The sequence below is a fragment of the Dermacentor andersoni genome, chromosome 1, assembly GCF_023375885.2.
Source record: "Dermacentor andersoni chromosome 1, qqDerAnde1_hic_scaffold, whole genome shotgun sequence".
In the NCBI taxonomy this organism is placed as follows: domain Eukaryota; kingdom Metazoa; phylum Arthropoda; class Arachnida; order Ixodida; family Ixodidae; genus Dermacentor; species Dermacentor andersoni.
In genome coordinates this window covers 29,245,494-29,260,557 of record NC_092814.1, presented here as the reverse complement: position 1 = coordinate 29,260,557, position 15,064 = coordinate 29,245,494, and the positions used below count along the sequence as shown (strand labels likewise).

At 44.5% G+C, this 15,064-nt stretch overlaps 1 protein-coding gene across 4 annotated transcripts in view; it reads left to right on the top strand.

Moving 5' to 3' along the window:
• Positions 1–13,189, top strand: part of Abp1 (Actin binding protein 1) — a 58,721-nt gene extending 45,532 nt beyond the window's left edge. For 2 of the 4 annotated variants that reach the window (XM_055061275.1, XM_050193362.2), the window contains 3 exons: positions 1,120–1,279; positions 4,858–4,998; positions 9,704–13,189. In XM_055061275.1, the coding sequence (XP_054917250.1) occupies positions 1,120–1,279; positions 4,858–4,998; positions 9,704–9,843 (441 nt within the window). In that variant the 3' untranslated portion in view covers positions 9,844–13,189. Of the gene's footprint in view, positions 1–1,119; positions 1,280–4,837; positions 4,999–9,703 lie in introns of all 4 variants that reach the window. The other 2 variants (XR_008608427.2, XM_055061273.1) reach the window with 2 other exon arrangements.
• Positions 13,190–15,064: the final 1,875 nt, after the last annotated feature.

Genomic DNA, 15,064 nt, shown 5'->3' with positions numbered 1-15,064 from the left:
TAAACAGCGCAGCTACTCCTAGGCACTACACATTAGTTTGCTCATTGCCAAGGAATTTGTAAGCTCCCTTCCACTTGGCACTACACTTTTCTGACTAGCCACTGGTGCATTTGATGGTGCATGCATGAGGCCATGAGTAGAAATGAGGTATGTAGATGTGGTCTGGTGCATCTGAAATGCAATTCTCATATGCATTCTTGTGCTGCAGCACGGTTTAGTCACTTGAGTCCTGACACCATGTGTTAGTTGGCAATCAGGACTGGCTGGAGCAAAATTACATGTATTGTGGGAGGCCATGTATATGTGATGAAAGTTTTGGAAGTGCTTTAGCATGTCAAAGGAGTACTGACAGAATTTTTTTTTCTTTTTTAGGTAACTGTTATCCCAGCATTTTTACACTAGGGAGCCTCAATTCTTCAAGTGTGCTACAAATAATTATGTTACCTTTTAATGCGACCACTTCAAAATGCATGCCAACTGCAGTGCCTTCGCACACGAGAAGGGAGGCTATTCATGTCACCTAAACCTGATGTGTCGGTCTCGTGGTACCAGACATTACCCATATACGTACATACTATGACCACGCTGCCAAAAGGTGAGTCGCTTGACAGGATAAAAGGGGAGAGTGTGTTCCCCTGCGTTTCCAGGAGAAGCACGCAATTAGAAGGGCCACTTTTGTAGCTTTTAGTGACACAGTCAATGTATGGCCATCAACCACCACAGCAGGCTAAGCAAGGTGCCCTTGAGTGGTTTGGGATACCATGTGACCACCGCCGTCGCTTTCAGTGGTGTGAATATTATTTTTTTCCCTTTCTTTTTCTTCTTTCTTTTCACATCTAAAGCCATGCAGCACTTGGTGTGTGTTTTAAATGTGTCGCATAAGATGCGCTGTAACTAATTATTTGTAGAACTCTCAAGCAATTGTGGCTTGGTACCGTAATTATGGAGTTGATAGCTCTAAAAGAAGCAAAATGATGCAGGGCACAAAATTTACATGTCAGTACTCCTTTAATGTTGGCATGTAATGATAAAGGCAGGTGTTGTCTTTTTTTTTTTTCTGACAGAGTCGCTTACCCTCATCCTAAGTTGTGTCTCATGTTTTGTCTTTGTTATTTACAGGCTGACGCGTGTGCTAGCCCGCATGCTATGCAGAACAATCGAGAGGCGGCAGTGACATCGCCTCCGGCTGAGTTCACATACACACGCAACCAGCTTCAGGACACAGAGTCTACTCGATCAGAGCCTGAAGCTGAGCAGACTCACAATCAGAGCTGGGAAGGTATGCAACCTTTCATACCTTTATTATCTGTTGAACTAAGCAAGTACCAAATGAAGCCTAAAAAGGACTTCCAGGTATACTTGACTCTTCTGGCTAAACTGGTGGCTCATTTGTGTTCACATTTTACAGCAAGGTGCATTTCACAGTGCATGCAGTTTAATACCACATTCGGGCACATTTACTTGTCTGTTTTATCCAGAATAAATCAGAAGCACACATAATCTGCAACAATGCAGACTTTGTCGCAGCATTTTGCTGCAATGGAATGGTTGTGCTCTCACTGTAAAACTGTAATAGGAGTTTGGACTATTTAAATGGCGCTGCCAAACGCACGTGACTGCTGTGGGGCGGCGACGGACGAAGAGGAAGAAAAAGGGCCAGTGTCCGGGCTGAGGCGGCAGCCATGCGAACTGCCTGAGCTGCCTGGGCTGGCCTTTCGTGCCAAATGAGCTGAGCAGTTCGTCTACCCAAGGCCGGTGTTCCTGGGTGTGCTGGCAGAACAGGCTGGGCAGTCCTTGGGCTTCAACCGGCCCGTTCCACTGCTGGGCGAGCATCCGACGCCGGCGTGTTCTGGTGCAGCTAAGCCTTCCGAACGGACTACCCTGTGGTGGGCAGACGTCCCGACCCAGCTGTTACGCGAGTGGCTTGTCGTGTGCAGGGCATCCGCCCCGGCCTCCACCCCCTACGCCACCTGCTGCTCCAGATTCATCATTGCGCCTCTTCGTGCCGCGAGTCTGTAATACTGACATACGACCAGACGCCTTCCTACATTGACGCTGTGCTTGACTACTTAAGCGACAGACACTCATAAATTGAACCGTGTGTGTTATCGTGTACGTTACCCTAGCCCGTCCCCATGTCATTAGAGCCTCTCTGTGTTCATTGTGCCATCCCTGTTTGTTTGAGGCCTGGGCCCACATCATCCTATCACAACAACCCTTGTCTCCGCCCCTACAAGTCGCACAGAACCATTATTCTTTCCCTTCAAAACATACATTTCCCTGTGTAGCATTGCAGATGTTGTGCACTGGTTTATTCTGGACAAAAAAAAAAAAAAGATTAATAGATAAAAACGGGGTATCAAACTACATGCATTGCGTGAGGCCACCTCTGTGTGAAACTTGAGCACAAACAAGCCAGTGGTTTAGCCAGAAGAGTCTGTATGGAAGAGTGTATCCCGTTATGGACCTGATTGTTTTTCTTACTACCAGCATTAGCTACGTTCCCACCCTAGAGCTTCTTGTTTGCCTGCAACCACATACAGTCGAATCCCGGCACAACGAAGTCCACTTCAACAAAATTTTCACCACAACGAAGATTTTTCCATTCCCCATCAGTGTCCCATAGAACATAATGCATTGAAATTCCCTTCAAAAAGAACTACTTCTTGGACACAATTTCACTTCAACTCAGTTTTTACGGAGCAGATGTGAGCAAAATTATTTAAAGCGTAGCTCCTCGAAACTCCTAAAATTGTTTTTTCATGCCTTGACAAACCATCGACCTTTATAGCATTAAAGAAAAATACACAGACTGGAGCCATGACACAACTTAAACAAAACGGAAAGCCACCATGCCGCGTTGGTGATGGCGATGCAATGCGCTCTGGAGCATCCGAGCACCGAGGAAAAGTTTTGGGCCGGCCATATTGGTTAGGAAAATGGTGCGTGTACAAATAACATACACATAATAATTTAATTTTTATAGTACAGTCGAACCTGACTATATCGAATCCGTTTACATTGAATTATTCTACATATCGAACAATTTCTGGACACAGTATAGTTACAATGAGTATATATAGCAAAAATTATGCTTAACTCGAACAAAAATAGCAGCGACTCCCGTTATATCAAACGTCAAGCAGTGGAAACGTGCCCCCAGAAGTTGGCTTTCCCTCGTGGTGGCGGGGAAACCCGGCGGCATGGCTCCATCCAGCCACTCTCCCTACCATGACCGCGCTGACTCGGACGAGCCATCGACCCCCCCCCCTGCAAGAAATGATCCTGGCCCGCCCGCAGCGCTTACTCAGACAGCCAATCAGAGGCTCTTGTGCCCTCGTCGTGCAAGATGGCAAAAGTGCGAATTGTCTCGCTGCTTTTGTTGGTTCATTGTGTGTGCGCCTTGTGGGCCTTCCCCGCAGTGTTGCCGTGACGATGCAGCAGAATTCGCCTTTCGTCGTGAAGCTCGAAATCATAAATCGGGTCGAACGCGGTGAGAAGTCGGATGTCCCCGCAGCATGCAAGATTCTGAGGAGCACTCTCAGCATGATCTTGAAGAATAAGGGGGAGATTAGGGCTAAAGCGGCCAAACTTGCGACCCGGTGCCCGTGGCGCCCGACGCGTATGCATGGCCGTGTATGAGTGGTTCATCCGAAATTGCTTCAGCAGTGCCGACTTCCGCATGACGTTGTAACCATGATAGTATTGATAAAGAGTCGCAGTTTCACCCGAAAAGTGAAGCATCAATTGCGATAGCAAATTAGTACACATCTATGCGAAGTAAGGATAGTACTTTTATTGGCCGTATAAACTAGAAAACCTTCGCTTACTAACTGAATTAACAAGCATGGTGTCAACGCACCCGATCAAACATGAACACGTCACACTCGATGAGCGCGGACACTTGCTGCAAAACACTGGACGCTGGTGTGAACAAATGCAGCAGCAGCAGCGAGCGAAGTGACCTTCGTGTAGTCTATTCCTTCAACTCAAGAGTGGCGAGAACACAGCACACACGAAGGTATGAGCCGTCTGCCGATCCCTTTAAAGACGTACACCTAAATGAACCTAAGACCTGTGAAATGCAGTGCAGGGAGTCCGACTTGAAAATTTCAGAAGCAAATGAACAAAGTATAAAATCATCCTTAGTACCCCTGCATGCCAAACTGCATATGAATGTAGACCTTTACTGCAATCTACATTTCACAAAAGTAGACCTCCATAATTTACTGTATACGTGGCACCTTGCATCTGTAAGATGTGATGCAATGGACAAGTGCTTTATTCATGTTGCTTGGTAATTCGGCTTTACCACACCTTTTCTATAGATTCATCCAGGATCATGTGCACTCAGCCTCACCTGTAGTTTAAGGGTCTCAAACTAAGGGACTCAAACAATGACAATCACACATGATTCAGACGTACTTGAACTCTCTAAGAATTGCACAAGGTCCAATTCACTGGGGTTCACCCAGACTTATGCCCACTCTAATTTGCCTTGACTATCTCCAACAAAGAATCGCGTTCAAGCAGACTCGCAGGCGACTCTAAATGAATTGGCTCATCAGCAAGTTTGCTGACCTATGGTTCGATGTAGCATTCTTGTGTGTTATCTTGAAACTTGCCTGTGTCACGGTATGCACTTCTCCCATAAGTGTATTCATATCACTGCAGGATGCACAAAATAGCCACAGCATATACCTGATGTAATGGAAGAAAATCTTACATATGATTTTGGCCACGAGTCATATGAAATTAAAGTTTCTTTCAAACGGTGTATAGCTTGTGCAAATGCCCTGATGGGACAGCTTGCAACCATTAAAAAACTTGCCTTCAGCATGCTCTTTTTATGATCAGCAGGGGGAGCTGTTGGGGCCTCTGTGTGTGCAACTGAGGCAGTGGATGAACACAGCTTTGGCTTGAGTCAAGCGCAGCTGGCAACTGTGGAAAGCAGTGATCCAGGACTCAAGGCTCGGGCTTTGTATGACTACCAAGCTGGTAAGTTTAGATGCCATGTAAGTCTGGAGTTAAAGCATTTCACTCTACACATTTGTTCTCCAATGATTCAATGAGTAAAAGTTGCACTGTAATCATGCAGCTTGTTAGCTTGTGACTTAGTGATCTTGTAAAATGCCTGTTGCGCTTATGTTCAGTGTTTGTGTTATGCAACTGCATGTTTGCAGGGTAAGCATGTACATGTAGCTAGGTAAGGCAGATAAATGTTTCACGAGCAAAGCAATAGGGAATAATGAGGCTGAGCTTGACCACATTTGCCTCTTGCACTGCTGTCTACTAAATTGAAAGCTTAAGTATGGGCAAGGAGGAGGGTATGGCAAAAGCATGAGAAGGAAAGCGTAGTGCCACGTAAGACAGGCTTAGCCTTGTGGCGACGATTGCTACAAGATGGCGCCAAAGTAGTGCGCCGTCGTCTGTTCCCCGATGATGCCATAAACAAGGAATGCGGCGAGCACTTCCACCGATACCATATATGGAAACAAAGCGCTGAATGAGTGGAGGTCTGTCAGCAGTGGCTGCTGTGAATCATGCCCACGCGTCACCCACATACTGCCTCTTGCGATCTTCTAATTAGCGAGGCAGTCGCATCACACTTCGCTCTGTTTGCAATGTGCCACATGAGATAGATTGTCCGCACCAGCCACACTACTCACAGCGTTGTCTTCTTAATATAAACCGTGTAGTACAGTCAAACTTCGATATATAGAACTCGGATATATCAAATTATTGCGTATATCGAACACTTTCTGTATCACATGGAAAATCGCATGCATTTTTAATTTTTTATTTCGTACGGAGTCGGACATAAAATGGGTATATCTAACTCTGCGATCCCAGACTATGTGTGCTCTGTTGACAGGCGGTGAGCTTTCCCGTAACACCTTCGAAGATAGCGGTGGTGCAATGGGCGTTCCTGACTGCTGCGTGCTATAGCTGCACACATCTATCGCGTCGAAGGCGCCATTTGAACGTAGCGGCGTACACACGCGGTGGCTTGGCTAGTTGGACAACGTCAACGACGCATTGCATTTGCCGCACTCTGCATTTGCCGCACCTCACAAGAACTGGTGGTTTGCATCCACAAAGACGTGCGACAGCACAGGCTCACTGGGCTCACTCATAGATGCCTTGGCAGACGCCACTTAATACTGTGGTATTGACAGTGTTTCAAAATGCTTCGATTGACGGACGTGGAGATCGCAGCAGAAGTAGTGGCAAAACGAAGACGCTGCCGAGGTTGATCCTGCAAGCGCTGATGTTGCCCTGCCCCTGACTTCAACTGGGGCTGTAGCTGCTTTGGCCCTTCTACGCCGCTACTGCGGTGCTTGTGGATCGTTTAGACTATGTTGAGGACTCCGTGTTTAAGCATGCAGCTGCCAATAAGAAACAGGCTACACTGCTGCAGTACTTTCAGCCAAATAAATAAATACTTTGTGTGAAGCTTCAAGTGAGTATTTACTGCACCATGATTGGGGTGCGATCGGGGATCGTTGTTCGGAGCGCGCATTCGGTTGCGCGACTCGCGATTGGCCTAGACCACACCGACTTCATGCGGGCTAGGCCAGTTGCGCACGGCGCAGCTGAACGTGCGCTTTGAACAACGCTCCCCGATCGCGCCCTTGGTTCATTGAGTGATTTGCAGAAGTTGCAGAATCTCCATGGTGAACTCCGTTGGCGGAGATCGCCAATGCAGGGACGCTCTTGTCGAGTGTATACGGAGATGACGTCACTTTTGCACAAATCCAAGCAAGTCTGATTGCCTCCAAGCATAGTATGAGGCAGGGCATTATTAGAAATTTTTTAAGTCACTCTAAGCCTAATAAATTTTATTTTTGCGGACTATTTTTTGGTCCCCACATGGTCCGGAAAATAGGTCAGCAACTGTATGTAGCACCGACTGTATGTCACACGTTGCTGCAGGCCGGAAACTACAAATTGTCTGGATAGAGCCGCACGGGCTATCCAAATTATCTGGTAGAATTTGCATTAAAAATGATGGGACCGCTCGAATTAACCGAAATTTCAAACTGAGTTCTAATAGCCGAGGTTTTACTGTAGTTTTAAATAGCAGGAACTTATGTCTAAATCTGCACTTCTATCTTTAAATTTATTAATGGCCAAAAAATACCTTTGTTGCAGTAGCAAGCTGCGGAAAGAATTACCACTAAAAACAACATAGGTATCTTGCCGGCTGTCGAGCATTGTTTTCAATTTGAGGAAATTCATCGCTGAAGAAAGTCTTTGGCAGTGCGTGAAGTCTCATAGTGCGTCGTTAAATTTTCTTTTTATAATATAAAATTGCTTTTAGGAAGGTGTTCATGCATTTAGCATCTATCAAAATGTGAGTGCAAGCTTAGCCCTACTAAGGGATAGCAATACTGCATTTTGTTTGTACAGTGACATGGTTTTTTTTAAAGGGACTGACAACCAGTTTTCATGGTACCTATATTCTTTTAATGCAATGGAAAGCTTACTGGTCAGAGTGTCTAATCATGAAATGGTAATGCGGAACACACCATGGAACATTTTTTAATCAGAATTTTTCTATCTGCAGTGAGGATGTAGTAGTTCACTGGAAGCATGCTGAAAACGGAGATAGGTGAGCGCGATAGCGATTATACGCCGGCATTAGTGGGAGTCAGACGACAAGTGTGGCCTTAACTGTGAGAAAGTATTATTTTGCTTAGCAAGTCAATGTTCCTGCGATTCATGTTTTCCAAAGTGTTAAAGTATTTCTGCGATAATAGCTATGCGTTTTCATGGTTTCCTGTCCAACCACTTTGGTATTTAGCCAGTAAAAATGAAATGAATCCAATCGAAAATGAAATGGCTCTTTTGCATGTGATGCACAGTTCAGCCTGTCGCCATAGCCATGCGTGCGCTTTTGATTTCCGAAGCATATAATAAAGCGCAAGTCTCTAATAATATAGCAACTGCAATTTTAAGCAATAATTATGTTGTACTTAATAATAGTAGACTAACATACAGTAATCTCATAGACTACATCTGAAGTACCAATAATTTAGCGTCAGGCCTCGCCACTTACTGGTTTGTGAGGCTTTCTTTGCCAATTTAAAATTATAATTCCTACTTAAATCACAAACAGCGTGCTGGATTCTATCACTATAAATCATGGTCATTTTGTTTCCATCAATGTCTCACAACACATTCTGGCCAGTTGTCAGTCCCTTTAACTTCTGAAGATTTTATCTTGTTATTTTGTGTTTGCTCAAACTATGCTGTGCTATCATGGAAGCTTACCATTATCATTGAAAAGGAAGACGCACAATCCTTGCATTTTACCAGTGCTGACGTATGGGGCAGAGCTTCGAGACTTACAAAGAAGATTGTGAACAAGTTAAGGACCGTGCAAAGAGCGATGGAATGAAGATTGCTAGGCGTAACGTTAAGAGACAGAAAGAGAGCGGTTTGGATCAGAGAGCAAGCGGGTATAGACTATAGTATTCTAACTGACATCAAGAGAAAAAAATGGAGCTGGGCAGGTCAGGTAATGCGCAGGTTAGATAACTGTCGGACCATTAGGGTTACAGAATGAGTACCACGAGAAGGGAAATGCAATCGAGGATGACAGAAGACTAGATGGAGCGATGAAATTAGGAAATTCACGAGTGCTAGTTGGAATCGGTTGGCCCAGGACGTGGGTAATTGGAGATCACAGGGAGAGGCCTTCGTCCTGCTGTGGACATAAAACATGCTGATGATGATGATGATGCTGTGAGATAGCACGTGTTTAGCCTGCATTGCTCACTAAAACGCTTGGCGTCTTTGCTTGCCTGGTTTGTCCAGAAAGAAAGAAAAAAAACACCATTTTTATGAACACCTTCACATTAGAGATGCAAGCTGCCACAGAGACATGGACTGGTTTCACCATTCATTGGCAATTGAAAGTTTGGGTTGGCCAGGCACACAACAGTGTGAAGTGTTCTTGAACAGTGTGGAACATAAAATGTTATCTTGTGAATTCTGAGTGAAACCAAAAAGCAGTACGTGGCAAATCTTTTTGTTTGTTAGAATAAAAACACAGCTCACTGTATGTAAACATATCCACAGAATGCTGCAGTGGCTGCAGTATACCGCTGCTGAATGTGCAAAGTTACAGATTTGATTCCTGGCCGCAGCAGCTGCGTTTCAGTAGAGGTGGAATGCAGAAATGCTTCTGTTGCAGGTTAAAGAAACCCATGTGGTCAAAACTAATCCAGAGCCCTCCTCGGTGGAATCTCTCATAGCGAAGTAGCTTTTGGACACAAACACCACAAGTTATCTTCGCAAGCTTTTGCACCATCTACACTGTGAAAAATTATTTTTCTCAGCATGCAGCTAGAAAATAGTCAGGCATGTGCTGTGTAAGTCTGTGTGCAGCCTATGCAGTGTCATCAATCCCAGGCTGTGTGCCATGGTATTAAAAAACGATCCCCCATTTCACACCAGTTTGGCTTTCAAAAACTTCGTTGGACAGATGTGTACATTACCTGTGAATTTTTTGGAGGTCTTGCTTGGAAGTCAGTGGTAGAAACATGTCTGTGAATCTCCAGGTATAAATCTTGCACCTCTTGAATTGTTTATGCTGCGAGAATGTGTTATCTTCAGCCATACTAGTTGATTTTGACAAGAAAGATATTGTGACTCACTCTCTGATGCCACCTATGCACTCTGTTTCTTTTGTCAGCCGACGACACGGAGATTTCGTTTGACCCTGATGACGTCATCACACACATTGAACAGATCGACGAAGGCTGGTGGCAAGGCTTGGGGCCTGATGGTACCTATGGTCTTTTCCCTGCCAATTATGTGGAGCTCATTGAATGAACCATGTTTTGTGCAGCTGCAAATATAGTTGTTAAGCTGCTGGCACACATCACTGGCGCCTAAGTTTTATGCACACTAGATATATGCATTTATATACTTGTAGCATTAAATGGCAGCAGGTGCAGCACTGTGCATCTCTTTCTCCATTACTTTTGATGGCCAGTGGCACTGAGTGGAGCTTGTCCATTTGTTACAAGTGGTCTTTACACTCTAACATTTTTTATTTTATTTATTATTGTTATTATTATCATTATTTTTTTTTTGGCTGGCAAATTTTTTGCCAGTCTTCTGCCAGGCTGTTCTTGAGCCTAGTGTGGATTAGGACTCTATTAATGGTATACTTCTACACTATGCATGCTACTCCACGTGGCTTGTGCAGCCCTGTAGCAAAAGGTGAAAAGCCAGGATTTTATAACTTGAGGAATGCTAGTCTTTGATGCTTGCATAGACATGCAAATTTGGTTGAAATAAAAGGAACAGCATGGCAGTGGTATTCTGCTGGTTGCTAAGGAGGCACAGCTTTTCACCTCAAGGCATGTCTAAATGTATGTGCACTCGCATTTTATTTTGACACTGGAGACAAGGTGTGCACAGTGCTGCACAGTTGCTGTTGATATCAGGGCTCTGTTTTTGTCATGCTTGTATTCTTTGCCATGCTTCTTCACTGCTGATCATATTCTCAAGAGGTTTTCTTGTACTGCCTACAAAAAGCTATGGCTTGCATTTTTGGACTTCCACTATTGGCTAGTGCTTCCTATTCGTGTGTCCTTAAAGGGACCCTGAAACGATTTTGATGATTTTGTACAAATGTACCGAGTTGGTAGGGTAGGTCCTCCTTATCATTAAGTGACACATTTAAGCTCTCCATGTGAAGCACATAATTTATTATAAGGTTTTAAAATGTGCATCGCTACCGATCACAGTGACGCTGCTTCCCTGTGCTTTCAGCTGCCCCATCCCGATTGACGCGTTTGGCCCAACTGACATCAGTTGGGTGAGCTATCCGATTGGCTACCCAGGTTGCATCATCGATAATTTTTCTAACTTAATGGTCAACAAATGTTCGCAATAGTTGGAATTTTGGTTAATTTGTTTCTATAAATAAAAGTAGCAGAAAGAGAATACACAACGACAATTTATCACTACAGTCGAGCACTTCTGGCACACTGCAAGTGTTGTCTGCTTGTGTTACAACATGCTCCATGTTACGTGAGCACCATGGTTCACTCTTGTTGTATTGTGGGCTGCAAACGTAGCGATCGGCTATATGTCAAGCTGCGATATCGTGTCCCTCTGCGAGGCAGCAGACGAGCTGAGTGGCTGCAGTGCATCGGACTTTCGATATCCGATCGTTGCCAGGATCTATGCGTTCACCGCCATCACTTCACGCCGGAGTATTACTACCACAATATAGGGTTTTAGCGTGTCAGGTATTCGGGTAAACATTAGCGCAAGCGGTCTGGGCGTTTTACCAGATGAGCGGGGGCGCAAATGTGAACAGCCTGCACGGTGCAGCCATCTTGTGGCACAGAGCTCAACCAGACAAGCACACAGAGCTAATATAGCAGTAACGAAATGTGTTCTACTTTGCTGCTGGTGTAAATTTTCGGCAGGAACGTAATCGTGAACACATCGTCTTTTTAAATGTTTAAAATGCTTGACACTTGGTTACAGCAATAATAGCTCTGTGTATGGCTAGTTCAGCTCTGCACTACCAGGTGGCTGCATCATGCAGGCTGCTCATGTTTACGTAAAGTGCCTTTATCACAGCAGTAATAGTATAGAGGGGCTTTAGTTTACGCCTTCTCCCATCCATCAAAACGCCCAGCCTACCTGTGGTTACTGGAATCCCGGACACGCTCGGCGCTGCGACAGAACATCACAATGCACACTGCTTGGATAACTCTTGCGAGGGATCGATGGCCAGGTGACTACTGGAGAGGCTTCAGGCACTGGTTCCAAGACAACCCAAAGTAGACGACACGATGTCACGTTATGACGCAGAGCCAGTGAATGCAGAGCTTAGCCCCGATCACTCAGTGAATGAGTTGAGAAACAGCATGGCTAGGGAGGAGGGTAACGTTTGATCATCTGTAGCTCTCTTAATATGAGATGCTTCACTTAAATTATAGTGCCAGCATTTTACTGTAGCTCTACCCTACGCATCGCCAAAATTTGTCCAAACCGTTTTTGGGACCCTTTAGGCACACCTGCAAGCCATTGAAGCTGCACTACGTGTTCATATTAGCTATACGATTTGTCATAGGATGTTTTCCCCGTTTCTTCTTTTTCTTGTGTTCATGTGCTCTTCAAAGGTGCCAGTAGCGTTTTTGTCTTGCAACAAGTATTTTCCTTGCATTTCAAAAAGAAAAAAGTGAGCCTTGTTGCATGTGTTCTATAAAGCTAAGTCATGTTGATGAAAGCCATGTGCTGAGTGTGAGCCACACCTTTTACAGTGATGGCATGTGAAATGTGAAGCCTGCAAGCAGGTCTCAGGAGTATATACACTACTATGTACTAACTGCTGGTTTACCAAAAAGAGAGAGAGAGAGAATGCATGGTTGCAATCCGCTTATAATGATGTTCACAAAACACTAAAGTCCCATTGTTATGAACAGTTATCGTTATATCGAGACCAACCATAAATGCTACGTTCCAGGTATATCTGTATGCTTGTGTGAGGGCAACAACTTTTTCTCTGCATCTTGAGAAGGTGCAGCTTTAAAAAAGTATACCTTTAAAGACAGCTCAGTCCTGTGCCTATATTGAAGTTGGAGAATCCACTTGGCAAAAAGGAAACAAGGAACAAAAAACTTACTTTGTTACTTAAGGAACTAACTAAATTTGCATCATGTACACATAAATTCCAAAATTTAGCTATCATTCTGTGGCACATAGTGCATGTAGACACTTCACATATAGTCCTTAGTCCTGCATGACATTGCCTGCCAAATTGCAGGTGTGCTTACATGGTGATCATCTATATACTGATGCTAACCCATGGTGTCTGCATTGTTTCTTTTGCAGTATATTTCACTGTTTTATATTGTACTTGATTTTCCCCAGAAGTTGTTTATGAGAAGTATTCTAATGGTTGTATCCAGTATGCTGCCATGATCCCAGCATCAGGTACGGTTTGTTTTTTCATAGAACTAATAAGAAAATTGATAATGCTGACGTTACTGATTGTTATAAGTGATGCATATTGTTATTTGTGGTATCATTATGAGTGGATTACGCTGTAACTTTTTTTCCTCTGGCCACTACTTAAACTGCTTGCACATTGTACTATACATATTCAAGTTATTGCCCAAGTTGCTTTTTGTAATAAACTAGTTCACTAAGATGTTTGTAATGTTCTCATTTCTTGCTCAGTCAGATACAAATATTGTAAAACCTTGGTAAGTTGGTGCTCATTACAATGGACCCTCATAAATCCACTGAAAAAGGTCTGTCATATCCGAAGTTCATTCTATCCATAATTCTGGCCATGGTATGCTGTGAAGCGACGGAACTTCGCATATGCCATACCTGAAATGAAATCCAGAGGCGATTGCATAAACGAAGAGACCTGAAGTAAAAAGAAATTCTTGGGTCCATGTGTTATACAAAGCGAGATGGATGAGAAAGCATCGTACCACTCAGCTACGTGCACGATTACACTCTCTCATCAGAATTCTTAGGTGCTCAGATAGTTATTGTGCAGTGGTGTTGGAGTTAAATGCCAAATGCACTGCTCATGGCTTGGGAGTCTCGGCCACATCTGTCTCGGTGTCCTCATGCGTGCATTTGCACTCGCAAAGTGCAGTCAAATGCACCATCCGTTGCTCGGGAGTTTTGGCCACACAACAAGCCCTGTGGCACTCCCAACACCCTCTTTACTCCAGCAGCACTCTTTCTCGCACAGTACATGTTCGCCCTCTTCTTCATAACATCGAGGTGAAAGAGGGGTTTTTGCGACACACGGAACAGCTAACCCTGCTGTAGAATGCTTCTGCATTTAAAAAAAGGGGAACAAGATTCTTTCGTGGGTAGTGGCATAGACATAACGATGAGCCGACACCTTTCTGTCCACCATTTTCCAGGTGCTGGTTGCTCACAAATCTAGCAGTTGCCCCACTCATCAGCAAGATTTTTCTGCTGACAAAAGAACGAGTCTGAGCAATATTTCTTCCATAGTGACAAGCTCCCAACCGTGTTGGCCTGCCCAAGCGTATTGGTGCCACCACCAGCATTGGCTGCAATTTGTTTTTCGTGCAAAACAATGGCCACTAGAACTAAGTAGTACAGTCGACTCCCGTTAGAACGGACTCTGATAATCCGTCAAGAAACGTCCATTTTCTCTGTAGTCTGTAATATCCAAGACACCTCACTTTCGAAACTTTCGTCGCGATGTCTAACAACTTTATTGCATGAGTGAGTGACAAACGTCCGAAGTAAAAAAAAAATGCAGTTTCACCCGAAAGGTGAAGCATCGATTGCGATAGCAAATTAAGCAACATAAATGCGGCAGCAGCAGCGAGCAAATTGACCTTCATGCTGTCTCCCGCTTTAATGCGAACTACACGTCGAAAGCACAGCACATACGAAGCTGCTGGCACTGGGCGAACTTTGTCTACATCGCAGATCGCTTTCAAGGCCCAGCCGCACCATTAACAGCAGCCACATCTGTGCCTCGAGCGTGGAAGACTGCGCGCTTCTGCCCCGCTTTCCTCCCTCCTTTGCACGCAAGATATTGAGCCGCAGTCGTCGGCTGACCCTTGCAAGTCAGTTGCCAGCCCGCGTTGACACAGCAAAAGTCTGTTATATACGCCCGATTTTGACAAAAATTGCTGCTAATTTTGTCCATTGTAGCCAATAGTCCATTGTAGTGCGGTTTGTTAAAAGTGAACTTCGTTACATTAATAAAATAGGTAGAACAAACTAAGGCTGAAAAACAGTCCGTTATACCCAAAAGTCTGTTGTACACGGGTAGGTTGTAACGAGCGTAGACTGTATCTAAATTGCATATTTCGTGACGAGCGACGATCACTGTCAAACCTCTAGCAGGAATAGGAGCTGCAACATGAGGCAAGTTTAAGACAGAGCTACTGTCCGGCTGTCGCTGCACTGTGAGACTGCTTGATTGTACCACCCACTCTGCAGCCTATCTTCTTTTTTTCTGTATGAACTGATGCAATCTTCTTTTTCTCTGCATGAACTGATGCAATGAGAAGGTAAA